General features: G+C 38.8%; 1 protein-coding gene across 5 annotated transcripts in view; it reads left to right on the top strand.

Annotated features, from left to right (window-relative positions):
- The window catches only part of PRKAR1B (protein kinase cAMP-dependent type I regulatory subunit beta), a 103,129-nt gene that overhangs the window by 15,268 nt on the left and 60,208 nt on the right, over window positions 1-27,653 (top strand). For all 5 annotated transcript variants that reach the window (XM_049790982.1, XM_049790983.1, XM_049790985.1 and 2 more), the window contains exons 3-4: window positions 426-596; window positions 4,465-4,556. In XM_049790982.1, the coding sequence (XP_049646939.1) occupies window positions 426-596; window positions 4,465-4,556 (263 nt within the window). The remainder of the gene's footprint in view (window positions 1-425; window positions 597-4,464; window positions 4,557-27,653) is intronic.

Here is a 27,653-nt window from a genome sequence, read left to right as displayed (position 1 = left end):
GACTTCTGATATGTTCTCTGTACAAGAGACAAAGATATGTACAAGCCAACTGAGAAAATAACAGCTGTGATGTTGGAGAGTAAGCAAAAGAGGCTTGTTCTTTTGCTTTCTCAGCCAGGAGTAGCTGCAAACATATGTCTGCAGTTTATAATATATTAGTTTCCATTATATGTAAGAAAGAGTTGAACAGGTCAAGTATTGGAGTGATGATGCCTGTACACACGTTGTAGTTAGTGTCAATCCTTCGTGCTGCTCACATTAAATTTTGAATTTTCTTTCAGCAGTACACATGTGTAAATTGACAGTCATCCATATGTAGAAGTGAAGGGGTTGCTGACAGTTGTAAAAGAAGAGTGAATTGAATATATCCAGCAAGTTAGCTACATGGGTAAGAGATGTTTCATTGTCTTCTTTTTGCCTTGCAGGAAGAATGCAAACAAATACTGGCTCGGCAGAAATCCAGTTCCCAGTCTGATTCTCATGACGATGAGATTTCCCCTCCTCCTCCCAACCCAGTGGTAAAAGCCCGACGCAGGAGAGGGGGGGTCAGTGCAGAAGTGTACACTGAGGAAGATGCTGTTTCTTACGTCAGAAAGGTAATGTGTAACAGTCTACCTGATTCTGAGATGTATAGGACAATCAAGTGACTCACGTTTTGCTCATAATTTGGACTCACGGGTCAGCCTGTAGGATGGTGTCTTCATGCCAGCATGTGCATGGCTTGACCATCTTCTTCACATTCAAGTTCTTTTGCTGCCTCCTAAGTACTTTCCCCATCAATGTGACTTCAGCATTCTCTATTCTTTCTTTTTTGAGATGTGCTGCTAATCTGCTTTCCCCCTATGACAGGGTTGGTAATTCTCAACCATTTTCCTGATATTCACAGATTCTGGCAGCTTCTCAGTTTTGTCAAAACCTCACAGTTTTGGAAAGCAGCCTTTTCTGTTGCTGCATTTCCTGCCTTTTCTTTCCAAAAAGTCACTTCTAGCTCAAGTTTTCTTCTAACCTAGGTCATTTAGGTTCCCTAGACCATTCAGGCATGTTGTTCCCATGTTGATTGGGTACCACCTAACCCATGGGTTTTCGGAAGTCTGTTGACCATACTTGGGGAATTTTATGGGACAGTTGTCTTTGAAGAAATGCCAGTCCCAAATTAGGTAATTTCTTCAGTAGGAGCACTAATTTGGGCTTCTCTTTTTTTAACTGCCTTTTTCACAAAAATATGTAGCTATGTTATATCCTTGATATCTCTTAATAACTCTGCAATTTTTTTTAAACTGGCCAAAGCTTTCAAAGGTTATTAAAAGACAGACATTACAATAGCATATGTCATGTTTGTTTAGGAAGCTAGGCTAAAAATGCATTTCATAAGGTTGACAGATGCTACTAATGTGCTTTTGTGCACGCCTGGAGTAGCTTTAACCCAAAGAGCTTTTTCTTTACGGGAATACGTTTTGTCAGTCACTGTTTTTTGGCAGAATACTTTTTGCCTTTGCAGTCAGATGCGCTTTTGTCATCTGCTTATGATACAAGTTCACTGGCTGCTCTGGGGATTTCTGTCCCAAGAAACAAGAAATTAGGAGAGCCTTTCATCCTAAAAACAGGTATGGAGGAGTATTCTTGTGGTGGTTAAATAATGCTTGCAAGTATACAGTAAATTTTAACAGCACTGTGGTCAAGCTATTAATGCACTGCACTGTTAAAAAACTTGCGTGATATTTTAAAAGCTACTTTCAAACACTTTTCTTTCTGTGCAGCTTGCAATATCCCCCTTAAAAACTTCCATGAAGAGATCACATTTGTCTCTGCTTAATGTGGGCTCCATGTGACTCTTCTGTAAATCAAAGGAAATATTCGTTCCCACACCCTTGAGTAATTCTTTTATGTTTATAATGGAACCTGAAGTTAACTTTGTTTTCTTCCTTTTTCAACAGTGATGCCAATAAGCCCTGACAGTAGCATGGGTAGGCAAGAACCAGAAGAAGCAATACAGATCATGTTCTGTGTGTTCTGTGACTAGGGCTGTTGTGATGTTAATTTCCTAGGAACTGACTGAGCTTAAATAATAGTAATGTAGGGGATGGTTCTGTGTCAGGCTACAGATGCTGCAAGGAATATAGAACTAGCACTGGGAGGGTTTGTGTCTTTGTCTTCTGCCATCAGCAGATGAATCCCATGGTGAATCCCATGGATGTGTGTTTGTGACAGAGATTTGTAGAATGCAGAAATAAAGGGAGACACTGAAAGGACAAATTATGAAACTAATTTAAAAGCGTAAAAAGCAAGGCAAGGGTTGTGTTAGACTATTGCAAACAGATGGAATTTTAGATAGTAGCCAGGAAGAACTGCTGGATTGAATTCAGGTGTTGGATAGAAACACATCTGTGTCATAAGCCAATTTAAAGGATCTCTTGAAGGGGTGAGCTGTGGGATGAGTAGTGCTAAAGGCAGTGCAATGAGTTGTGTCACTGGAAAGAAAATCAAAGGAGATTTAGCTTTGTGATTTGAGCAAGCACATGGCATAGCTCCATTCTGAGGAGCACAAAGGAAGATCTCTGTGGAGGGTTATTTTATTGCTTCATTCCTGAAACTAGAGAAAGCAATTATTTGTCAACATATCTGACATAACATATAGTTAACAACTAACAGAATAGGAATCTTGCTGTAAAGAGGGTTATCGGCTTGAAGAGAACATTCAGTGATTACTTGGAAGAGTGATGTAAGAAATGTTCAAGTGATTCTTCCTAACATTTGATTTTGGTCAGATGCCTGGTTACTGTGACACCTAAAGAATCTCTCCTGTGTTTCCTGTGTCCCTGCCCCAACAGACCCGCTTCGGTCTCTGCCTTGTGGCTTTCATTGCTGCAGATTTAGACTGAAAAACGCTAGTCTACGCTATTCCATATTCAGCCAGAAAGGTTGGAGTTGAATGTCTTAGTGATTTCATTATCTACTCTTTTGGCTCATCAGCAGTAAGCTGAACAACTAGGGTATTCTTAATAGAGCAAGGGTTCAGGACTGCAATTCAATTCAGGGTTTGTTTGATAGGGTAAAAACCAAGAATAAGATACTGGCCAAATGCTTATTTTATTTAGCATTGAGGAATTTAAACTTTTAGATAAATTAGATTATGATACAAATATGCAGTTTATACATACACGCTTCTCTAGACTTAATTTGAGCAGTCTAATGACTATAGCAGTCAAAGTAAGTGATGTTTGAAGCCAGAGTTTAGCTTTAGGTCTTCACAGTGCAGTATTTTCCCTTGAAATAAATCTAGATCAATTCTTTGTGAGAACTGGTTCTGTATCAGTTTTCCCATTTGAGACATCCTTCTTCTGGTTTGATGGGTAGCATCTTGCCTTTCCAGGGTGAGGAAAGGAAACTACCTACACATCAGCATACGTAGTAACTTAAATAAGACAGATATACTATTTCAGTCATAAGAAAATGTGAAAGATAAATGCCCATTATCAGACCTTTTTTGTACAATAATTAAAACAGGCAAACAGATGTTGATTTTCAGATTGGAGTAAGGTTTATTTAACACCTAAAACTTTTGCTAGGCTTGATTCTGCCTTCTTATAATGAAACTATTAAGGAAAATCACATTACTAAAGTCAAAGAACATCTTTTACAAGTCATAACCTTGTTATAGATTTTTTGTGTCTCTCGTAATCACAGAGTCTTTGACCAGCAGAAAAAGATGCTTGGCAAATACAGAGATACAGTGCCTTTACTAGTAACTTACCAAAATGCTTACCAAAAGGGAAAGTCTAACTTGCAAAAGTCTTATAAAAAACTTCACCCAGTATGAAAACATAGTCTTGAATTTCAACATCTATTTTGGACAAATTCATGTACAACAGGACTTCTGCTACCTCTCCAATTAACAAATAAAAATGCCTCTTCATTATCAAATGCAAGTCCTGTGCCTTTGTTTCATGGCAAATGAGAAGGATTTTGACCCAGGTGGGCCTCTCAGGATCTTGGCTCCTCATACCACAAGCAGTACTGAAAAGTATGATGTAATCAACACATTTTTACCTTTTACCTAAAGAAATGTTGCTCATTCTCTAGTTTGAAAAGTAGGTTGCTTCTGTTATTGTTTGTGGGGGAAGAAGAATATGAAATATGTTTTCCTCAGTCCAAAAGATTTGAAAGGAGACTACACAGCTGCCAGTACCTGCTAATTATAGTATTTTATGGTTATCCTTCTCCTCACTCATCCCAGATCTTATATTTCTTTTCTGGTTGTCATATTGAGAACATAAATTCTTATCCTCACATTATCAAAACTGATTTATTACTTTCCTAGTGGCTTTATATTATAGTCTAAACCTGTCTCAGTGTTTGAAATCAAATTGCATCCATTATCTTAAATAGTGGAATTTTCTATAGATTTCAAGATCTATGAAGAAATACAACCAGGCATGTAATTACCCTTTGTTCTTTTCTATACAGGTTATTCCAAAGGACTATAAAACTATGACTGCTCTGGCAAAGGCCATCTCCAAGAACGTGCTCTTTGCTCATCTTGATGACAATGAACGAAGGTATGAGTTACTTTATGATTTAAAGGAATCTATAGCTTGACCTGAGGACAAGAAATTATATTAAAATTTAACACAGGGATCAGAACTACTCTCTCTGATGCCTTTGAGTCATACTAGATGCACCCTCACACACACTTAAGTTATTATGATGGAGGGTAAAATCACAAGCTAAAAAAGGGCAAGAATAAGTTAGAATGTATTTAATATTTTCAAATCAGCTGTGCCTGATTAACTTTATTCTAGGTTACTTAAGAAATTGGCTAAAGAAATCTCAGAATCATTTGTAGTTACTTCTGAGAACTCAGGGAAGACAGATCAAGTGCTGGAAGAGTGGGAAAGAAAAAGCCTAATGTCTATAAAGAGGTAAAAGAGAATTACAGGCAAATTACTTTGTTCTGAAAAACTGGAACAAACAAATTATATGTAAGCACCTGAAGGAGACCAAGAAGTTCAGTAACAGCCAACATGACCTTTAAAAACTTGAAAATGTCTTTCTACAACTGAATAGCAAGTCTTGTAGCTAGGGAAGGCACAACAGAGGCCAAACAGTTTGTAATGGTTTTGACATTAATGTGTGTGACAGTTTCATAAACAAACATGGGAAACATGTCTTCAGTGAAACCACTATGGAGTCTATGCAAAACTGGTTGGATTGTCATACCAAATAGCAGTTATCAATGGTCCATCATTCTAATGGAAAGATATATTGAAGTGTGGGAAGGGTTGGTCTGGTTTTCAGTATTATTGTCATTAATGACCTCAGTGGTGGAATAGAGTACAAGTGTTGAATTTTTAGATGACAAGAGGATGGGAAGGGCTGCTAAAACATTGAGAGACAAGCCTAGAATTCAGAATTAGGCTGACATGTTGAAGAACGTTCTAGTAAAAGAAGGATGGATTGTCACTGAGCCAAGTGCGGAGAAGTATAGTTAGGCAGGAACATCTTTGTAACTATAAGATGGTTTTGCAGTTTTGGTAGTTCTTTGAAAAACTATATGGAGCTTATTGTGAATGATGGTCTGAACATTAGTCACTAATGTCAAGCTGTTTTAAAAATACTAACGTTTTACTGGGGTAACTAAACAGGAGAACATGCAAGACCTCCCGGTGTTGGAAACATTTCAGCTGGAACACAGTGTCCGGTTTGGGCACTGCACTTCAAGAATAAACAGTTGGAGGAAGTTCAGGGAAAAGCAGTGGAAATGATCACTGATCTAGATAACATCAGTTCTGAAGAAAGAGTGGGATTGTTTGGCCTGCAGAAGAAAAGTCAGGGGCAGAGGGACGCGATAATAGCTTATAATTAGATATGAATGATGGCATATGAGAAATAAACTGCAGTGTATGCTGAAGGGTAAAGAATAACAGATTCAAAGTGCAGCAGGGAGGAATCATGTCAGATACTAGGAAGAGGTCCCTGCTTTGCTAGGTTGTGCAGTCTCCACCACTTGAGGCCATTAAGAACACATTAGACTGGCTTGCCAGGAATGACAGAAGTAGTATCAGTCCTGCCTTGCCGCAGGTAGGCTAAGTGATGTCATGAGGTCCTTGCCAGCCCTACTTTTCTGTGCTTCTGTGGTTAGAAAGGACAAAGACTTTGTCTACACTGACATTTTTAGTACTGGCAGAACATCAGCAGTACAGTCCTTTGGTGGGGCTACTCAAATGCTTTCAGTTAAAGCACATTCCAAGTGCACAAATTTTCCTCCCTCTTGCAGGTGTTTACACAGTTTAATTACTTTGCAATCCTAATTATTTTGATATCACATTAGCATGCAGATTTCTGGAGTAATTAGAAGAGGATTAACTTTGCACATTTCTAGCTTTTTCACTCACAGCAGAGAATTCTTTTACAGGACTGCTATCAATCTTAATTATACCATCAGCATGCTAACATGACAGGCACTGAAAGGACAGGTTTTTAGGGCTGGAAAAGGGACATTTCGGTAATATGTTATCAAAGTAGGGTGAGAGAGAACAACTGAAGGAAAAGTGCTTTTTCTTGCACTGTGGTGATTGTACATCATGGTCATGGTCTTTCCTATCCATTCCCTGTGTCCCATTTACCTCTGTCAGCCAGACTGTCCTGTTATGGATACGTGTTAGGAGTGAAGTGATGTGCACAAATTCCCATGTGTGTGCTGCAGATGGATTGTAGACTATCTGCTTTTTTAGTTCTCAAACTATGGCTTGACCAGGTGTATACTGCCTTTGCTGTCAAAAGATTTAGAAGCTTCTTGGTTTCTGGGTTGTGCACTGGAACATATTCAGCTATACACCATCTCCCTTGCTCAGGGATGTGTCTAGGTGCCTCATTCAAGCCTCATGATGAGCATGGCAAGCTATTGATGACATTGGGGGGAAAAAAAGGAACTCACAGAACGATGCATGCATTCTGCTTTTGCAGACAGGATTGCAATGAACGAATATATTGTTCTCTCTTTGCATTTAACTGAGCTCACTCTTGACATCATGCTATTGCCCTTGTCTGGTTTTGTTTGTCAAGTGTGGAGAAGTCAGCAAGTTGAAGCATATCATTGCCATCACTTCTAGTTTGCATCTTGTTGATGCAGATATGTAGTTCAGGAAAGTAAGTGGTATATGACTTCATTTGGGTTCTGTCCTCTTGGAATGGTGGAAAGCTAGGTGAGGATATTTAATTTTCTGTGCTTTCGACAATGAAGACAGTATTGTTGTCTCATTTAATTTCGTGGTTGACCATTTGCCAAGTTGTAGGTGTTCAGGTAGGGGAAGGATGGACTAGCAGGGCTTAATTCCTCATTTACTTTTTCTTCTTCTCGGAAAAGATATTTATGTTAATCTGCTCTATGGCTGTGCAGGCCACATGGCTTGTGTGGCACTTGCTGCTTGGCAGCTGTGAAGGTCCTTATGTCTGACATAAACCCTTATTTATAAAGGCAGTGTGTAGCATATTATCTCTGTGTCAGATATTCCATATGAATGATTAATTGCATGAGAAGTCACAGTGAGGTTAAGGTAAACAAGTATCTTTTTGCACTGGTGTCTGAAATAGTTTTGTTCAAGTCTTATTTTAGATAGCATGTTTTCATGTGCCATGCTTAAAAAAGGGTCGCGATCTATTTCATGCATACACACACACGCACACACACACATACACAGAGTGTCTGGTGTAAAATCATACTGAAAAGTGCAATAAAAGGGAAACTGTAACTGCATCAGCACTAAAAGCAGCAGAGCTAGTTATCAGCAACCTTTGCCAAAATGTTCATTTCAAGAGTTGCTAATATTATGAAGAACAGTGCAGCTCTGCAAAATGATGTGGCAGTCCACTGTTTTCTTGTGAGACTTTTCCATTGACTTCAATAAGATCTTGATAAAACTCTGGAGTAGGGTCCTTGTTCTCTCAAAGTCAGTGGCAAAATGCCCATTATCTGAAGTGGAAATGTGCTTTTAACTCTAAGGGAGCTGTTGTTCTCATTTGCAAAACCAGGAATGCATGGCTTTTTAATTGTGTTTCTGCACATGTGCACCTGATGTATATTTTATGTGCGTCCTCCTTTGCCTAGAGCTGGTCTGTTACACGCTCACTGACAGCAAATCCTCATCTTCAGATTTATGTGGATGTGTCATGTACTCATTATCCAAAATTTGTCTGAATTGATGAGAAATTAGCTGTAAAAAGTTAAATCAACATCAGGTCTTCACAAAATTAATTTCCTATTGTGTTTTAATAGGTATAGTTTGATTTTGATGGTTTATTAAAATATTGCATACCTAACAAAAATACTGGACTATATTAAAAATTTCTGTGAAATACAGACAGGGTAAATATATGAGCTGTGGGGAAAAGAGGGATGTTAAGGGGATGATAGGCTCAACTATGAACTAAACAGCTTAGTGAGTTGCAGAGAGTACATGGAGGTGTATCAGCGTGCCTGTCTTTGGGCTCATCCTTGTTTCTTGTCTTGTTATCAGCCCAACCGCAGTTGCAGTCTTCTCAGAGTAGCCTTATGTCCTATGTGCTTTGACAGGGTTTGTTTCCCTGGTTGGGATGTGTGACAAAGCCCTTTCACTTTGTTTCAGGCTTTGATGTATTTACTCTGCAGGTAGGATGCATTTAATGTCTGGGTAGTTAGGCTTGGATTTTGATAGTGCTGTTATATCATACTGCAGGTCCCTAGGCATGTGTGCTCTAACTTCTCTCTCCTCCTTTCTCCTACCCCATATGATGACATATTCACTGGCTTATGTTCACATGGGAATTTTGCCCTTCTTTCTGTATTTTTGCTGTACTCCACTTCCTTTGTGACTCCACTCAAAAACTCTTGGAAGAGACTGCTCAAAGGGTTTCATTAGGTGGGCTAATTAAGCTCAGATGTAACCACAGCAAAATTTTCTGGAAAAGCATAGTTCATACTGGTGTGCAAACATGTAGAAGCTGTGGAGATGACCATCAAGAGGACAGTTTTCCCAGGCAATGAGCACTCTAAAGATCTGCTAGTTATGATCACTGCAAAATCAGCAACTCTGGTCCTGGCTTGGTGCTCACCAAAGCCTTATATATATATATGCGCAGTCCTGCAAAACAGCTTCTCATGTGACAACTCTGAAGGAGCTCCTCACACCACAGAACAACTTCTGATACAGAAGACAGCGCTGTGCAGGCTGTGCACCCAGAAGAACTAGGAATTGCTCTGCAGCCTCTTCAAGGATGAACAGCCTTGAGAGAAGATATCACTGGAGCTGGATGTTCAGCCAGGTAAGAGGTATTCACCCTCTCTTTCATTATACTGGGGAAAAGCGAAATGGCAACATTAACTGTGAGGGAATTTCTGCATTATAAACATAAATTTATTTTTTATAGATTATGTTCTTTGCAACAGTTTGTCTTTAATGTCAGTTGAGGGCAGAAGCCATCTTGTTTCTCTGCTCTTCATTGCACCTGTAATCCAAGAGGAAGTCCCAGCAAAAAAAAAATAAATAAAATCCTTGGTTATGGCATTTGTACCTAATAAAAAGATGAAATTACAGACCTTGTAGAAGTGCATATTTCAGAAGGTGCATCTGTCTTTGTAATGTCCCTCTAGAATGCTGGTGAGAAGTTACACTTAATAACATTCAAGTGTTGTCTTAGGTGGCCTGTGCTATAGATTCTAATGGCTGAATAAGGGGAAGAAGTTCTTTGCTGATCTTATCCCTCCTGGTTCCAATGTGATCTCATGGTTCAGATACATTCTGAAGACTGTTTGCATAAACTTTCCCCCTTCTTTTCGTCTGTGACGCTGAAGAGTTTTGCATATGGAAGAAATCAGCAAGGCAGTGTGCGTGATACTGATGCCCTCTCTGCTGCTTTGGTTTTGTTCAGTCAGCAGGCAGTGAATGATTTCTATCTATGCAAAGACAGAATTACACCCATAACTTGGCAGCATTTTACTTCCTCTCCCACTCTTGGATATCCAGCAGATTAACAACCTCTAAGGCTTCCTAGTTGTGAAATGGTGTATAAAGTCAAAATGGGTGACAAGGGGCTAGTCTGATTGTCCTAATCTCTTCTAACCTGGCAGTGTTGCTAGTAAGAATTTTTATCGGTTCAGCATGTAATGCTGGAATACAAGTACACCCACTTGGCTTTGCCATGATCTTGAATAGTAAAGGGGGAAAAAAAAGGAAGAGATTGTTCATTTTCATTCTCTGGATAAAAATGAAAGATATTTTTTCATCATTTTATTGACAGAATGTTCTATCTCTACTGGACAGGGGCAGCCACTGAGATGGGGGCAGTGAGACGGTTCAGAGGTGACCTGCTGTGGGAATGGAAGATGGACCCAAAGCTGATGATTGTCAAGGAGGAGAAGGAAATATAACTGAAGCACAACCAGTGGGTGAGAGAGCAGGACTTGAGAGCAGCAGGAGTGTCAGTCCTTGCTCCAAGATGTCACCAGTGCCTGTCTGCTCTGCTGTGAGTCACAAGCCTTGTCTGCCAGTCCCTGTTCAGAAGTTCGGCAGCCTTCTGACCACATAAATAAGTGGAATGGTTAAACGTTCACCATATCTGTATGTAAATACTAGGTAAAACTTGTATGTAAAAGCTATGTAAAACTTGTTCATCGAGGAGTAAAGAGAGTAGATAAATATTTAACATGTACTTCCAGACTCCACTTTTGGCATTTTCACTAATATCATAATTATTACAAGCATTTATTCTTTATTACTAATGTAGAGGCAGCTGTAATGCCTACAACAGCTTTCAGAATATTTTTGTATATTTTATTACTTGGATTAATAATAAACTGGTTTGTTTGAACAGTATACTGGTGTGAAACTGCTTTGGAAACAAAGAGTCAGGAAACTGTATTTAATGCTTTTACTAGAATATTGAACTTTTATAAAGGTGCAAAAAAAGCAACAACAAATGAACTAAACAGTAAAAAAACCTACTGCATTTATTACAGCAACATACAGCATTGCATTTACTCTTGTGTGTTGCCTGCATGGCAAAGGTATGAGAATAAAGGGCATTTTTTATTTTCTATGCTTGTCAGGGCCAAGATGTAAAGATGAAAATTGGCACTTGTACTGGGCATGCAAGCCAACCAAGAGCTTTCCTCAAGCAAAAATTCTTACCCTTTTCCCAACATCCTCCCAAACATTGTGGAGAGCACATGCTGCTGTGATACTGTAGATAAAATTGGAGGCAAGTTGTAGATACCATCATCTTGCTGTTAGCATTTCAGAAAAATGTTCTACTACCTTCTTACAAAGGTATTTTAAGTAACCTGTGTTCTGCAATTCAGGCAGTTTTGTAAGCCATGACTGGTGGCAAAGTAGGGTCCTATAGGGACTCACTGGGCATAAACATATTCTATTTGAAAGACATTAGTGTCCAAATTAAGATTTCCTCAGCATTAAGACACAATAACATTCTTAACTTGTATTAAGGGCTGCCACAGAAGGGAAATGAGTAATCAGGTATCTGTGTTCTGTGAAGACAAAACATCAGAATTAGGCTTAAATTATACAAGATGGATGTAAACTGGACACGTGGAAATACTTTCTAGTGGTAAGGATACTTCAACAGCTTGTAGAATCTATAATTGTTAAGAACAGGTTAGGCAAATCTCTTTGAACATAATTTAGTTTGTCCTCTGGATGGAAGAAGTCTCTTAGCTCTATTTTTTGAATTCTTGTATCCTCAGTAGTCGGAAACTGGTGTATTCTTCCTCTATACATTTTTCTTTTCTCTTTTTCTAACCTATTTGAAGGGTTATTGTTATTTCACACATCTTCTGTTTTCTCAGCTAGATGAATCCAATTCTCCCCATCTTCCTTTGCAGACCAGGTTCCTCAGACCACTGACCATTTTTGTTGGTCTCAACTTTCTCCACTTGGTCCACTTCTTTCTTGTTTGTTTATATTTTTCACAGCAACAAGATATTGTTGACTCCTACTTAGCATGTGATCACTGGAATCATTGGATCCTTTCCTGCAGAAATGCTACCTTGGCAGTGAATCTTCACCATGTATTTACACCATTGATTTTTCCTACACAAATATACTTAGCTGTTGTGTCTTTATTGGAAGTATATCTTTTTTCTCAGACCATTTCTTCAATTTGTAATAATTTTACATCCTAATGTTGTTTTATGAAGTGCTTGCAACTCTTTTACAGCTAGGTATTGTCTTCAAATTCAGAAAACATACTCTTTATCCAGGTCAATAATGGTTTGGGTAGTTTTTTTAGTACAGGCATAGTCTAACATGAGAAAAGTGGTTTTCCATAGCTAACAGATGAATTTTAGTTGTTGTCCTGTTGATCTCATATTAAAATGTTCGTGAAACTTCTGGTGATTAGTGAATTTCAAGGACGTTATTATTGCTATAAGCTGTATTCACTTATGCATAATACCATGTTTTATTAAAGCACTGGCTGCAGGCCAGCTGGAAAGCCTCATACATGTGGAAGAAACCTAAGACGGCACCATCCAGGAGCAAGATATTTTAGAAACAGGATGCCACAGCTATGACATAGTCATTACACATCCTGTATTTTCCTTGCATTTGTAACTTAACTCTTTTGTTAAAAAACAAACACAGATCTGGCTTCTGCCTGTGCTTCATATATGCCTACAGTGTGCAGAAGAGTGCAAGAAAAATGCCCTTTCTGTGATACTGCATTAGTATTTCTGTATCTCCTGGAGTCCGTGTTGTGCTAAAACCACATGGATGTTAAGGGGGGATATTGACTCTGCCTGCTGTAGGCATCTAAGTTAGCTGGTGCTCAAAACACCTCAGTTAAGAGCCTCAGGGTATGGTTTCACCATTGATTTAAGCCAAATTCTGAGCTGGTACCAAAGGAGGAAGTAACACAGTGAGTGCCAAATCTTGGCTGCATGGTCCTATTGCTCTCATGGCCAAGGTTAGCCAGATCAGCTCTCTGAAAAGTGATCCTCCCCTGGAGGGTTAGTTTTCAGTCAGATCAGGTCCTTCCTCCCACCCCCTACCTGGCTGCAGAAATACTTTGCCTAGCTGAAGGGAGGAGAGGGCAGGGCAGGGCAGGACCTTCCCTTTTGGCAGCAGCAGGGACCGAAATCAAATTAAGTTATGGCAAGTCTGCACCTTAATTTCCCTTACTAGTCATTGGACAGTCAGAGGATGGAAATAGATGGTGTGAATACTTTTGTAATGAGCTATTGTTCCTTGCCAAGAGTGCTCAAAATGTAGAGCTAAGCCACTCAGAAGATGAGAGATGAAAAGAAAGAATAAGATGAGAGAGAAATTGCACAGCAAGGCATGGCAGAGTGGGGGGTGGAGGGCTTTGTTGAGTCAATAACATGACTTCCTTGGGTTATATTAGGATTTTTTGGGACCAAATTGTTGGAGGGGTTTCTTTTCCCTCCTTCTTGGGAGTAGCAACAGAGAGAGAAGGATGACAGCATCATGCCAATGCACTTTGTGCAGGGTGCACAGTGGGGCGGGCTCCATCCCGTGAAGATTTGTAGAGGCATGAATGTCCCACCTGTGCTGGAACTCCAGGAAATGGTCAACAGACTGTGGTAACTTGGGGGCAGAGGAGATGTACATATACAAGTTACATGTATGTGTAACAGATTTGGTACTAAAGAGACTGGTCTCTGCGTGGGAGATTTTTTTCATATTAGATGATTAGCCTGTCCTTTGAATTCTACTTGTAAGCAGCCAAGAAGAGGAAACTCATCTCTCAGATCAACCAAGGCATGCTTGACAAGGCTTTCCCTCTTTGGATGACACCAAGGTATTTTCCAGGTAAACTGCCTGGCAATCCAGCTTTTCTTTGTGCCTTTTATGCCTTGTTTATGGCCTTGATTCAGCATGGTATTTAAAAGCGCATGTTTAACTCTGAGTTGTTCCACTGACTTGCTATGGATGTCAAAGGAACTATTCATGTGTTTAAATGGAAGCACATTCAGTCCTGTTGAATTGGAACTTGCCAACGCAAAATACTACTTAAACTAGAAAAAGTTATGGGTTTTGGAGGCAGCAGTCATCTGGCAGCAGAGATGGAAATGAAACCAGGTAGAATTGCCCAGCCGTTTGGAAAATAAACGATCCAATTCTCCATTCAAGGATTAGCCATGAATTTAACACTGGCTATATTTTCCAGTACATCCATCTCATTTATCCAAGAATTATTGTCTTTAATTACCATTGTGGTGCCTGCAGGCAGCAGTCTTTAAATTAGTTATGCGAAGTTCTGCTCTCAGCAGTCATCAGGAGATTGTATCTGCTTTAGTATCAATCCCTTTACAATAGCCTGACAGCATACAGAGTTTGTACTAGGGATGTACTTTTTGTGTTGTCAATATTTGGCCTGGTAGATAGGTTATTCTCTTAAACATAACTAAAAGCACACACATTTGGTATTTATGGATAATTTTATCTTGAGAAACAAATACTCTCAGTGTTTTGTTAGACAGTTTATATTCTTCATCACAAATACTAGCGGTGCCATTCCTAATGGTAGTTATTTTTAATTCTGCATAAAGTAGTGGTTTACATATGGGCAGTATGTCACCCATTCTGAAAAACAGAGTTAAAGTGGAGAAGTAATTTACATAAATCCTTTTTAGATCTAGAAAAAATAGCCTAAGACAAATAGTATTCATGCATGCTTATGAAAAAATGTTGAGTCTAAACTTACCTCTCTCTCTATAAAATAGAAAAAATAAGACCACTGCCAAATTTAACAGGCCTTGTAAATTTTTTTTTCTACCACTGCAGTATGTATGACCGTGCCTTTGTGTGCTTCTGTACACAACAATTAGTTGGCAATGGTTCTGAAAATGCATTACTCAATGCTAAGGCTTTCCAGAATTAAACACAAAGGTTGAATAAAAGAACATCCACTCATCTCAGCAAGTCTTTGTCTTCTGCATCAGAGCAGCTGGAAGCAGTAATTTGCCTTTGTGCACAGGCAAACAAGGGTGTATTTCAACTAAGGCTCCTTAAAATCATGCTTCCTCCCCCCCCCAGCTCCCCCAAGGGTCGTAGGTAACCTGTCAACAGTTACTTCTACTCTAATAAGTCTTCATTAGGTGACTGATTCTGCAACCTTGACTGGCTTTGAAAGCCTACGTGTCCTCAAGTGGGAATATTGCTGGTACCGGTACTGGAGGATCAACTGTACGATTAAGTTGCTTAGTTATGCATTTAGAAGAGGATGTTCAAAGAGCTTAAAGGAACTAGATATTCACGTTGATTGATATATAGTGGGAAGTGAACATTTAACTCCTATAAGGTTCTCTTGAAAATCCCCATCTTATGTTCTGAATGGTTAGACCTGTGCATTTTCATTATGAGATGACATCTGCTTAGTAACACTGCATTTGGAAAGACAGAAAGAAACCAACCCAAACAAAAAATAATCTATAATACTACAAGGTTTAATGGTGGGTTTTGTTCTTATAGAAAAAGAGGATTCAGCTCAACAACCAGATGAAATTTCTCTGTCATTCCAGCGCACTTAATGCAAATACCAAGTGTAAGTTATTTGACTGTTAGGCTGCTAACTCTGTTTTAATGAAAAAATATCTGAAAAACCCAAACAATGATTTAGTTCTTGTTTTACAAGTTCCTTACTAAAAACTTTGACCTGAAGTACATCGCATCTTGTGAGGTAACAGCTGGTCTATCATTGTCTTCGGAAAAAAGTAACAGTTGCTAAGATTTCAAGAAACAAAGATGGTCTTTGAATCAACTGGAACAGCTGTAAGAGACTGACACACCATGCACTGTCAGCTGCTAAATTCAGATATTCAGACTGCCCGAAATGGGATACTTTAACCCTTTGGCACCACCAGATTCCTTTTCTCTCTGTTTTTCTTTAAAAAAAGCCAGAAAAATAAGTTGGGTTTTCAATTTGCCTTTTGCTTTCAGAAATTAAAAAAAAAAACCTCACAAAACGATCACTTTCTTTGTAGGGATTTTATTTTTTATATTTATTCAACTTCTGATTTATAAGCAATATGAAGACATGCTTGTTGACAGATGAAATTTGCATTAGAAAAGTATAACACACTCCTCCGCGTGGTGCATTAAATAGAAAATATAATAGCATGTATCCAGAAAACAGCATTGGATGCTATTTTAAGGCAGTCAGCATCTTCCAAGTTTTGTATGTGGAGAGTGTATTTAGTTTAACAAAGCAGAATGAAGGTGAATTGATCATGTCTAGAAGAGAAAGGTGGGTGATAGCAACAGTGTCTTTAATAGACAGAGGCATGCGAGATCCAAAAGCTGGTGGCTGAAGTTGGGCACATTCAGACTGGAAAAGTTTAGGTTTTTCTTTTAGAGTAATCAGGGAACTGATCCATAATTTAAATTAGCTCAGGATGTGGCAGATTTTCCATTGCATGAAGCCTTCAGATCAAGCTTGGCTCTCCACTGTTGCTAGTTCTTGGAGCACTTTCTGAAGTGCTCCAGAATATTGTGGGGTGTTTTTTTCAAAGATGGCAAAATGTGACGACATGAAAATTTATTTCACTTAACAAAGAGTCAGCAACCATCTCTTGTGAACAAAACGTTTGTATGACTTCGGTATGCCTGAAAGCCAAGCTGTTATGACTTGGAGCCTGACTGATTTTTGGACACCTGAAATAGACACATTTTAGGTCTCTTGCTAAACTGTTGTTTTAGTTCAATTACAAAGGATGGGATATTATTCAGGAGCCTCTGAGATTTTGTAGTCTGTGTTAGTAGTTAGTTATTAGGAAAGCTGTAGTTGCCTTAGCATCTGTTCTTTGGTTAACTCAATGCTGCACAGCATGACTGATCTTGCCGCTGATGGAGAAGGTGAAGCACGCAGCAAGTGGTACCCTGAGCCTTCTACTTTGCTTTATGCAGGGTGCTGCTGATCAGAAGATGAGACTGGTGCCTCAGCACCGAATGCTGTGTTTTCTTGCCCAAAGAGCCATGCTGGCTCAAGCTTGCTCCTGAGTTATTTACTTCAGTATTTCCAAGCAGTGCATAGTGATGGCTTCTTATAAAAAACTCTTACTCATCACATATAACCTACTTTCTTGTGCCCTGTACTCCTAAGTCCTGATCCTGTGCCATCTGATTGGCAATTATCATCACTGTTTGCAGAATCAAGTTTAGTTTATTCTTCTGTTTGTGGATATGACTGTGTGAAAAAGTAGATTTATATCACGACCCCAGAGGATTTGAAAGTTCTTTGTTAATGTGAATGAATGTCCTAGAGTAAAGGCTGAGATAAATAGATTTTCCAGATGTCATAATTGAGGTAAGCAGAATAAACTGTGCAATCTAGAGCTTTAATTCTCATTAATAGGAAAGCACTTTACTGTCCTGGTAGACTATTTTATATTTACAGTTACTACAGGTCCCACATTAAGGCTAGATCTCGTGACAGCCCTCTCTCCATTTTGCTGTCATTAAGCCAAATTCCAGCTCAGGTTTCCACATCTTTGTATTTTTCATATGTCTGATAGTCTGTGGGATCTATTTGTCAGGAAAAGTCAAGGAGAAACAAGAGAAACAAACCAACATATTTACATATTTTCTGAATTTAATTTTTACTTTTTAAATTCTTTGTTTAAAAGATTTGTAAGAAGATGTTGAAATTCTCGCTATTCTTTTCCCTAGCAGAGGCACATCACTACCTTATGAGTTGAATGGGAATTACTTTTTAATATCCAGTAACAGACCTTGGCGTTTTGACATCCTGATAATTCCCAGAACAGACAACTGAACCTTCACCACAATAGACTGGATTTACTATGTTAAAATATTGTAGTGGTGCCCTAATTTCAAGTCCTGACAGTTTCATCACCACAGTTGACCCGTGTTCCTCATACAGCTGCTTTCTGCAACATGGTTACAACATCCATGCAGATTCTCCTTTGCTTTTAGAAACTTGGTTTAAAATAGTGATAAGTTGTGTTTCATCCAAGTTTACTTGCTGTTCTTTAATGGTATGTCATGTGTTATATTTAATCTCTTATTTATTAAATCCCGTGCTTTGACTAGAACTTATTTCCAAGAATATGAAATTATTGTTCTATTATTAGAGCACAGGATTTGATTCCTTGACAGGTTGACAAGAGCTTTGCAGCACTTTGCGGAAACAGCCCTTCCTAATCAAAACTGTCCTCAGCAATGTCAGTCGGTTTACCCTGGTACTAAAACATAGCTTGAAATAAAGCTGCTCACTTGCTTGGGCAATGTGTTGTGGGGTCTGGGACTTCAGGCTCTCCTTTTCACACTCACCCCACCCTCTGATACTGACAGTCCTCTTCAGAGCAGGAGCTAGCAACACACACCTTTTTAATGTCTGATCCCTTACATACATGTCCTAATTGAGTTCTTCATAGATTCCAACATTTATCAAGTTTTCTTGGCTGTCATATACCATATTTATATAGGTTCATGGTCATCTGACTCCTCGCATTTTTTTGGTAGTAAGTAAACTGCATTTAGACTAGAAAGACAATAAACCTACTAATTTAGTGGACCTTGGGATCTTCCTTATGTTGCAGGTTATTTTCACTGGCTTCTGAGTGTTTTCATTTACTGTGCTCTTTGGCTTTGGGACTTTATTCCCTTTCTGGTTTAGGATTTTAGCCAAATTCAGCACTTGAGATCTGATCTTCACTTTAATATGCTCAGTGTAGGCTCTTTTTAATTGGCTGGGCTATATATCATTATGTCAGAAAATTTAGATTTGTTTTGCAGCAACTTCCTATTAAAACAATTGCCTGACGAATACAGTTATTGTGAATGTGAACGATGTGCACTGAGAATGGTTTCATTTTCAAAGGATGCTTTCATGGAAAACAAGGTTAAATTGTGTGGGAACAATGGAGACTCTGCAAACAGCTCTAATAGGTAGTTCCTTTCTTCCTTCCAATACTTTGTGTTAGAAATCAGATTAGAGCATAAGAGATACAGGGAGGAAAAGAAAATAGAGTTATATTGTTCTTAGACTCTAGAACCGTGTTCTTAAAGCCCAGGGGTGAAATGATAAACAATTCATGTGAAGGTTACATAGAGCTTATTTCTGCTGAGCTTCTTCACATTTCTTGTTTATCCATTTTATTTGCTTTGTTGCTTTGTTCTAGTGCCGTAGTGACACCCTCTGGCAATGGCAGGATAGTTTCATTGTCATTAGGGAGCTCTTTAGCAATCAGTGAGTATTCTCACTGGAAAGGTATTGGCGTACCCTGTGCTTCCTTCCCTCTCAGAGCTGGTTTGGCTCAAGACTAAAAATCACACACATGAAGTTAATTAATGCTGTGCATGAACGTGATGGCTAATTGATACAAATTAAAGTACCGTGTAATAAATAGTGTTAGGCAGCTTTTTTTTTTGGTGAGCAGCTTGAAAAGTCTCCCTTTATACTTAAATTAATTTGTTTACATCAACTCTAAAGCACGCTTTTCTCTTCTGGAGTGCAGTCTCTGAACAAAGCCTTACAGATGCTCTGGCTGCTGCGTGGCTTGCACAGAACAGAGATGACTCACTGAGCTGTTCTACCTGTGAAATAAAACAGGTTCTTAAAGATGGAAAAGCTACTGTGAGTTGTCTGCCTACTGTTAATGCTGGTTTACACTGTTGGTCACAAAATGCAAACTTCTTGCAGCTGAATTTTTTTCCAGGCAGTATAATGAGAAAAAACAGTAAGCTGTTGAGGCAGCTGAACAGTGAAATGAGGCAGCTGAGGCTTGGAAAGGCATTAAGATGCCCAAGTCCTATTAAAATCAAGGTGTTGGAGAATACTTAACATTTTTTGTTGGATCTAGACCTATGTCTCATTTTGATAAGCAACTTTGTGCATGTCTACAGAGCAAGCTGGTAGTACAGAACTACCTAAATGGTTGAGTTAGGGCAAAGCAACTGCCTGGCCGTGGCAGTATGAGGATCTGTGCCGGGTACCTCACCTGGCTTCTCAGCAGCCTGAATTAGCCCAGATATAGAGGTTTGTGCTGCTGGACTCCTTCCAGCACTCAAGTAAAGCTGAAGGCTGCATTATTAGAGAAACCTCCATGCATAAATGGGGAATGGTTGTTCTGAGATAAAAACCTTAACAGGACCTATTGCTCTGTCATGTAAGGACTTTTACTGATCTGCTTGGAATGAACCCTTCCCCAGTCCCATAGCAGGGACTGAGCTGTCCTGGACTGGCACTGGGGACTCTGTGTTAGGATACAGACTTCTCAGCCTTGTGATGAAATATGAAGGTCTGGCTCGGCTTCTGAAAGCAGCCATCGTTGTATCTGCCACCTGGGGTCACTGTGTTCAAGGTTATTAAAAAGGAGAATTATAAAGTAACAAAGAAAATGTAAGCAGTAAAAACATTTCCAAGCCCTAACCCCTGGAGGCTAAAATTGAGATTGCCGTAAGTATACAAATTACTTGAAATTTTTATTGTGTGTGAAAAAATGAAGGCCTATATTTCAGTGTGTAAACAGAAGTCTGCTTTAAGAGGTCAGAGATTTGTATAAAGCAAGAGATGAACTAACACAAGAAAAGCATTATCTCTCATAGACCTTTTCTTATTGCATTCTGTCTTAGCTCTTCTACCTGATGGTTCATATGGTGTATTGCAACTGACTTTGAAGATTGTTGTAGCAGTGTAATTTTGTGGTTGAGAAATCTTCAGTGGTCTTGATGCTGATCTTGTTTTACACTGTAATTACTGCACATATCTCAGTGGCTTTTCATATTATTTACACATGTGAGATTGTAGGTGAGTCTAATATATATTTTGAACCTGCACCCATCTTACAGAATTTCTCAAGGGTGCTGTTATTTAAACCTTTGTCTCAGCTAACCCCATATGATATATTACGTACCTGCAGTACTTCTAGCTGAATTTTCAAACTGGTTAGGCTTAAAGTTGTCAAAATATGTATTTATGTTAAAACTCCTCAGAATGCTGTGTGAATGTAAATCTTGCTGTGGAGGTGCTGCATCTTAAGAGAGAAAAGGCTGGTTGTGCGCTGGGAAAGAGCAGCTCCAGATGATGCAAATGCTATTTCAAACCCCATTTATTGTCAGAGCAGCATCAGCAGTGCGTGTGCTGCTTGGAAGCTGGACATTCCCAGTGCTCTTTGAGAGCTGTCTCCAACAGCAGCTGCAAAATTCCTGCCTAGTAGTCTGAAAGAAAAAGTCAAAGCTAAAGCAGTAAGGCACAGAAACCCTTTTCCCACTCTCATCTCCTCACAAATCCTTTTATAAAGACCCATAGGTGCCCAGAGAACATATATCTACTCCTGTACCTGTCCGCTGGGTGGCCTCCATTAGAGCTGAAGAAGACAACATACATCTGTGGAGTGCAGCTTTTTTGTTTTCTCAGCTAAATATTGCTGAAACTTCTGGATTATGGGGCTATACAAGACATTGCATGCAATTCAGGCTGTTCTTTAGTATGAAAAATTGGTAAATCAATATTTTGACCCTTTTTTTGTCATTACTACTTAGAAATTATGCATATAATTTACTTAATGCTTTTGTTGACATATCTGTGCATTTGATCAGATAAGAAATACTTCAGTTATAGGTATAGTTGAAGGAGAATAGGATGGTGAAAACAGTATTGCACAAAGTAGTGTTTCTTCTGTGGCTCTTTGCAAATGGAAATCATTCATTCTTTGCACCACTGAAGGGTTATATAGTTAGAATTGCCTTACTCCTATGACTTTTCAAATGAACTTTGCATCACTGGCACCACCTCTAAATAAAATTATTTCGTATCTTTCGTAATTACATGATCTTTAAAGCATCTCTAAGGACCACATTTTAGTCCTATTATAATCAGTATTCTTTGGAGTAATTCATTACTCGTATCATCATGAGGTCAGAATCAGAACATTATGTTTTCATCTCTTAGAATGAGATAGCTCCTTGTACAGGTTATCATGCTGCTGTACACATAATTAGTACTATATGAAGAATATAAATTAACATGTTAGTTTTGATGGGAATGTTGATGAGGTTGGAAAGGCATCATTAATATGCTCAATAGTGCAAAATAATGCTTCTGATTTTAGCTTCCTTTGCTTTTCCTTTCAACTAGTTAAGCTAAAAATACGGCACAGCTGCTTTTCCCTCTACACATGTGAAAATGTGTGGAATGTGAAGTAAGAGAGAGAATTGCAACCCTTTGGGTGAGAAAACGTGATGTTCGGTGCTGAGACACCAGTCTCATCATCTCATCGTGAGAGCAGGGCAAAAGGGAGGCGTGGTGGTACCACTTGTTGCTCTAGGGACTGGAAGGATTGGTCCTCCTGACACAGCAAAGCAGCATGGCTGCAGTAGAACGCACCAGGATGGGTTTTGTTACTGGTTGGTTACGTTCAAGATAAATTGCTAACTCCACATGGAGTTGCTAACTGCAGTTTTTCTGTCTCTGTGGCCTAAGTTGTTTTAAGCGCTGTTGAACTTGAGCAGTCCTTCGAAAGCACATCGTCTAGTCCTCAGTTAGCTGCTGCTAATGGATCAGATAGAAGATTAAGGCAGAAGTAGAAGATCCTTATGGATGTAAATCAATACTTATTAATGACATCTGATTGTGTTAAGTCTCAGGAGAAAGGAGAATCCAGCTGTAGGATCTGATCTGTAGCCTGATAGGAACTCTGTGCAGGAGACCAGTAGAAAGGATGAATTGCAGTGAAAAGCAAATGGTGGAAAGCTTTGTGAAGTATATTTATATTAATAATAGTTGACTCTTAAAAGGTGCTCTTTGCCTGTTGTGCTTTGGGCTTTTTATTAAGAAGGGTAAATAACCATTACCTATGTTGAACACTTTTTTTTATATCCTTTGCTATTGCGGTTGATAAATAAAATTACAGAGTATCTGATCCTGAAAGTGGATCTATGCAAAGAAGTTCTTAGAATCTGGAGGAGCTTAGTGGCTGTCAGTGGGAGCTACTACAAGCAGGAGGATTAATCGATATTAAATTGATGGCCAAAGTAAAGGAGCTGTGGACTGGGAGCAAAACAACAGAAAATATTGGTAGGAGAGAATTAAATTGTGCTCTTAGATAGCTCTTTTGTGAAACTAACTCAATCAGAAAGTCACTAATTAGTTTTTACAAATTCTGGGAGCAGTTTAAACTTGGCTGCCTTTCATAGTTACTGGAAGTCTCACATAAAATAGAATATATTTCTAAGGTGATTGAATTAATGTTTTCTTGTTACTGAAGCCTGCTTTTTCCTTTCCTTGTTTTTGTTGATTTAATCTGCAGGAGTATAATATTGCATCAGTGCAACATTGCATAGATTGCAAGTACATGACTTTAAAACCAGTATATTTTCCTAACTGTCATTTTTGAAAGTTTGTGGTTTTTCTTCTAGTTTTCTTAGTGTTTTTTAGTTCTTTGCTCCCTGATTCAGCCTCTTGGTAGTAGAGTGACCCAGCTGTCCAGTCCCAGAGGCATGAAAAATCAGCATAATTACAAGTTGTATATTAAAGCAACTTTATAACAGTTTGCTTTTCTAAAATGCAAATATGATATGAGAGAAGACTCACCCATGTTTGCTGTGTATGTTGCGTGGCACAATCCATCTATTGCACTTGGAGATTTGGTGATTGGTAGGATACTGCAGTTATTTTTATTGAAAACTCAAGGTTTAACTCACAGGACGTTTTCAGTTCCTGACTTACATTATTGATTATAATTTCTGGCCAACTTGGATTCTCTTCCTGTCTCTATTCCCCTGGTATTCACAGTGATGCCACTCTGCCTTTCTCTCTTAAATCTGTCAGTTTTACATTCTGGTAATTTTCCACTTTTCTTCTCCTCCCGGCCGTCGGTGCGCTGCCTTACATCTCTCTTCCACTTTGCAATTTCTGATTTATTTCTGGCATCTGTTCAATTCAGAAAAAAAATAATTCTAGCCCATAAGTCTTGAAAGGCAATATAAATTCCATTTTTATCAACATTGTCAATTAAAATCTGATATTACCAAGCTTGTTTATAACTAACTTGACTATTCCAATTTTATGTTGATAATACCTTATACCATTCATTCCATATATATAACACTTTCATATGACAGATGAGGAGAGATGTTTCTGTGAGACTATATACGTTTACAAGTACAGAAGTAAAATCCATTGACTACACCCCAGTGTCACACTCACTGTGTGTATGCTCACACTTACACACATGTGCATATAAGATGCTTGGAAAGATGAACTTGTATATGAATATCTGATAAGATATAAAACTGAAGCCTGAAATCTGGGCTGATCTCTTGCGTTTTGATTCAAGGCCAGATTCTGGAAAATTATTTGAGTTCTGATTCAGGCAAAATCCCTTGAATATGTTTTTCTGGCAATATTTTTGAGAACAGCTGATCTTTTCACATTTTTTCCATTTGGGTTAGAAATCTTAAGAGAGTAACCAAGATGCCACTGAAATACTGCTGTTTGCTGCTCATTGAAAGGAAAATGCAACCCATATATATGGTGCCATAATTTTGGCATTTTCCTCTGGTGTATCTCAAAGCTCTAGATGATAGATAATGACATTAAGGAGAGTGAGTTGGAAGTTAATTGCAAAGCATTGCTTATTAGGTTTGAAAGAGATATAATCACAGGGCATTCTAATTTCTTAAGACACTGATTAATATAACAGCTACAGAGAAAAAACTGGCAGTGAATATGTTTCTAGGGAGTTTGCAGGATTGCTGGTTTATGCATTTTCTTTTACAGCCTACACAGTTGGAGATAATTCAGAATCTTACTGTTTAAGAGTAAGCCAAGTATCTAAGATCTTGTGACCATATTTAGGGATGGATGAAATGTTTTGGTTAAAATAGCTCACACTCCCCTACACATGCCCATATTTCTGTCCGGTCTTCAGACCAGTGAAAGGAAGAAAAAGGGAGACCTCAGAGATTTCCTTTGCTTTCTTTTAATCCATCAGCTGGGTGTTAATGATCTCACACTGCTTATTCCAGTACCCAAATGCCTGCCTTCCTTCTTGACCTGGTTGAATCACCCAGTGCATTTACCAGTTACTGTATTCATCACAACTCTATTTTGGTTTAATCATCCCATTAGTTGAAGCTGGAGAAACACTTTGTGGCACGTGGCACTGGATTGTTCTGCATCTCATCCAGCATGGTGCTGGGCTATGCCAAGTAGGGTTGTCGCCTGGCAAGGGTGGAAGAGTAGGGCAAGAATTCAGGAGATATGGGAACGATAACATTATTTAGGGCTTACACCTTTTTTCTTGCAGTCCCACTGGTACTGACCTTTCCCAGTTACTGTCATTCCTTGTCCATCCAGTGTGTTTGTCTGGGTAAAGGCTGTCTGCATCTCTGGTGGGAATGTGCAAAATATGGAGAGGGCTAGTGCAGTTTAAAAAGAACATTTATTAGCAGGTAAAGGCTAGCGAAGCATGTTTGGTGGAACAGCAAGAAAGGCAGTCCCAAGCTACATGTGTAATAATGAAATTCTTACAGTAGTCTCAGACAATCTGTTCCCAGTATGTACCAGGACATACAGCATTACCCGTGGCTGTGCCAAGAGACGGGACTCCACACATCTCCTGATAGTCAGTAATTCAGCACAACGCATGCAGTTAGACGGATTGTCCAGCTCTAGTTGAAATCTAGAGGATGCTCAAAAAACTCCTAAAGCAGGCAAAATTAAACAGGCTTCAGCTACATAGGAGGTGGATTCTGAAAGCTACCAGTGGCAAAATGGAAGATTGTTTTTGAAGAACAAGATGTCTCATTCCTGACCCCGTCACCTTCCGTGCGAGCCAGGGGGAGAACACTGATGCCAATCCAATAGGCATGCTCAGCAGATGTCCAAGTCTCTGGTTTATATCCAGTGATACTAAAGGTTGTTTATAAAGGCAAGACGTTATTGTTTTGAGTGTTTGGCACTGCCTCTCATCTTTTAAAAAGTTGAGAGGAACAAATCTGATGAGGTTTCCAGCTATTTCGTCTCGGTTACAAGAGTAGGCTGTCAGAAATCAGTGTGTCTTCTCTGACAGCAATCCTGCACTTGTTTTACTCTTCGTTGCCCTGCTAGGAAACATCTTTTTGCTTGTCCTTGGGAATACAGTCTGAAAGGGTTCTCTGGAATCATTGAGTTCAGCCATCTGACACTGTAGAAAACGAAGTCATACGATCCCTCAGATAACCTAAATGAAGATATTTTTATTTTCTCCAGTTTATTGGTCTACAGTTGTTGGAAAGCTGCTCTATAACACTACTGTTCCCATGGCAAGAGAGCATCTCATTTCCAGACTAAATGTTTATATGTGTTGATTTTTCATGCCCTCATTGTCCATTAGTTAAAACAACTCTTTTTCAACTCTGATATTCACCCTTCCCCTTGCCTCTCATCTCTATGGATTTATAAATTAAAATGATAGCTGTATTTTACTTACTTTACTGCTGTAAATGATTCAAACCCTTTTCTTCTTTTATAAAAGATAGGCTCTCCATTACATTTATTACCCCACAATACCTTTTTCTACATCTTTTTGAATCAAATGCATCTTGTTTCTTTGTTTCTTTTGTACACGGTCGATTAGAATTGTGCACGATATTGAAGTGAGATCATTTACAGAAGTGCTTTTTACAATGGCATTAACGCTTCCTTGCTCACTTGGAAGAGACCCAGTTTATACTGATACAGGGTGGTTTTGCCTTTTTTCCCAGCCAAGGGTAAAAAGGGTAGCTTACAGTTATCCAGTGATCTAATAAATTCAGATTAAAGTAGAAATTGTTGCTGTAACTTCAACATGCATGGCCTTTCATGTTAGATTACTGAATTTCATTCCAACTTTATTACTTCAGTCATCAAAAGCATCCATTTTTTTCCTGTGATACTCTGTGCAGTACCTCCGAACACAGCATCTCTACTTCTTAAGACTAGGCCTTGAAACATTCTTAATAAACCTACCTCTGGGCTTGTTCTTCTAGTTCCATTATCAACTGTTGTTAATCTACCTTAAATTATTGCCTTGAACACATTATGATTCTTCTTTCTAATCAACTTTCCCATTTTAACCAGCAGTTTACCTCATAGCACCGAACATGCTTCCTTGAAGAATTGATTGATTTATTTTGTCTAGCATATCAGTTATCAAATAAAGGGGGAAGGCAGATATTGCAGTGTGTTTCATTTTCCAATTACCTCTCTGACTTTCATTATTCTTGCCTTCAAAATTTGTTTCTAAGCCTTGCATTACTGAGGTTGGACTAATGGTGGATCTATAGCAGCACAGGTTACCTTGGGATGACATCAATCTATAGCCATCAAAGATGATGAACAAAGTGCCTTTTAGTTCAGTCTTTTCTGAGTTGATTAATAAAAGGTCAGACATTCATGCTGCAATCCTGATTTCACATCAGGAAAAATATACCTTCCTGAGCCTTTCGGAATAAGAATTTCAGACTGTGGGATGTCTAACAGATTTAGTTTTCAACTGCATGAAAACTAACTACTAGGCTATCTCCCCCTCAAAATGCTAGTGAAGTAGGCAGTATTTTTAGAAATCTCTATTTCTAATTAAAAAAATCAAGCTGAACGAGGTTTATGCTTCTCCATTTTTTCTCCCAGCAGGTCACTGAGTCACTATTTCTCTTAAA

This window comes from Accipiter gentilis, chromosome 33 (genome assembly GCF_929443795.1).
Source record: "Accipiter gentilis chromosome 33, bAccGen1.1, whole genome shotgun sequence".
In the NCBI taxonomy this organism is placed as follows: Eukaryota; Metazoa; Chordata; class Aves; order Accipitriformes; family Accipitridae; genus Astur; species Astur gentilis.
This window is presented reverse-complemented; position numbering and strand designations above follow the sequence as displayed.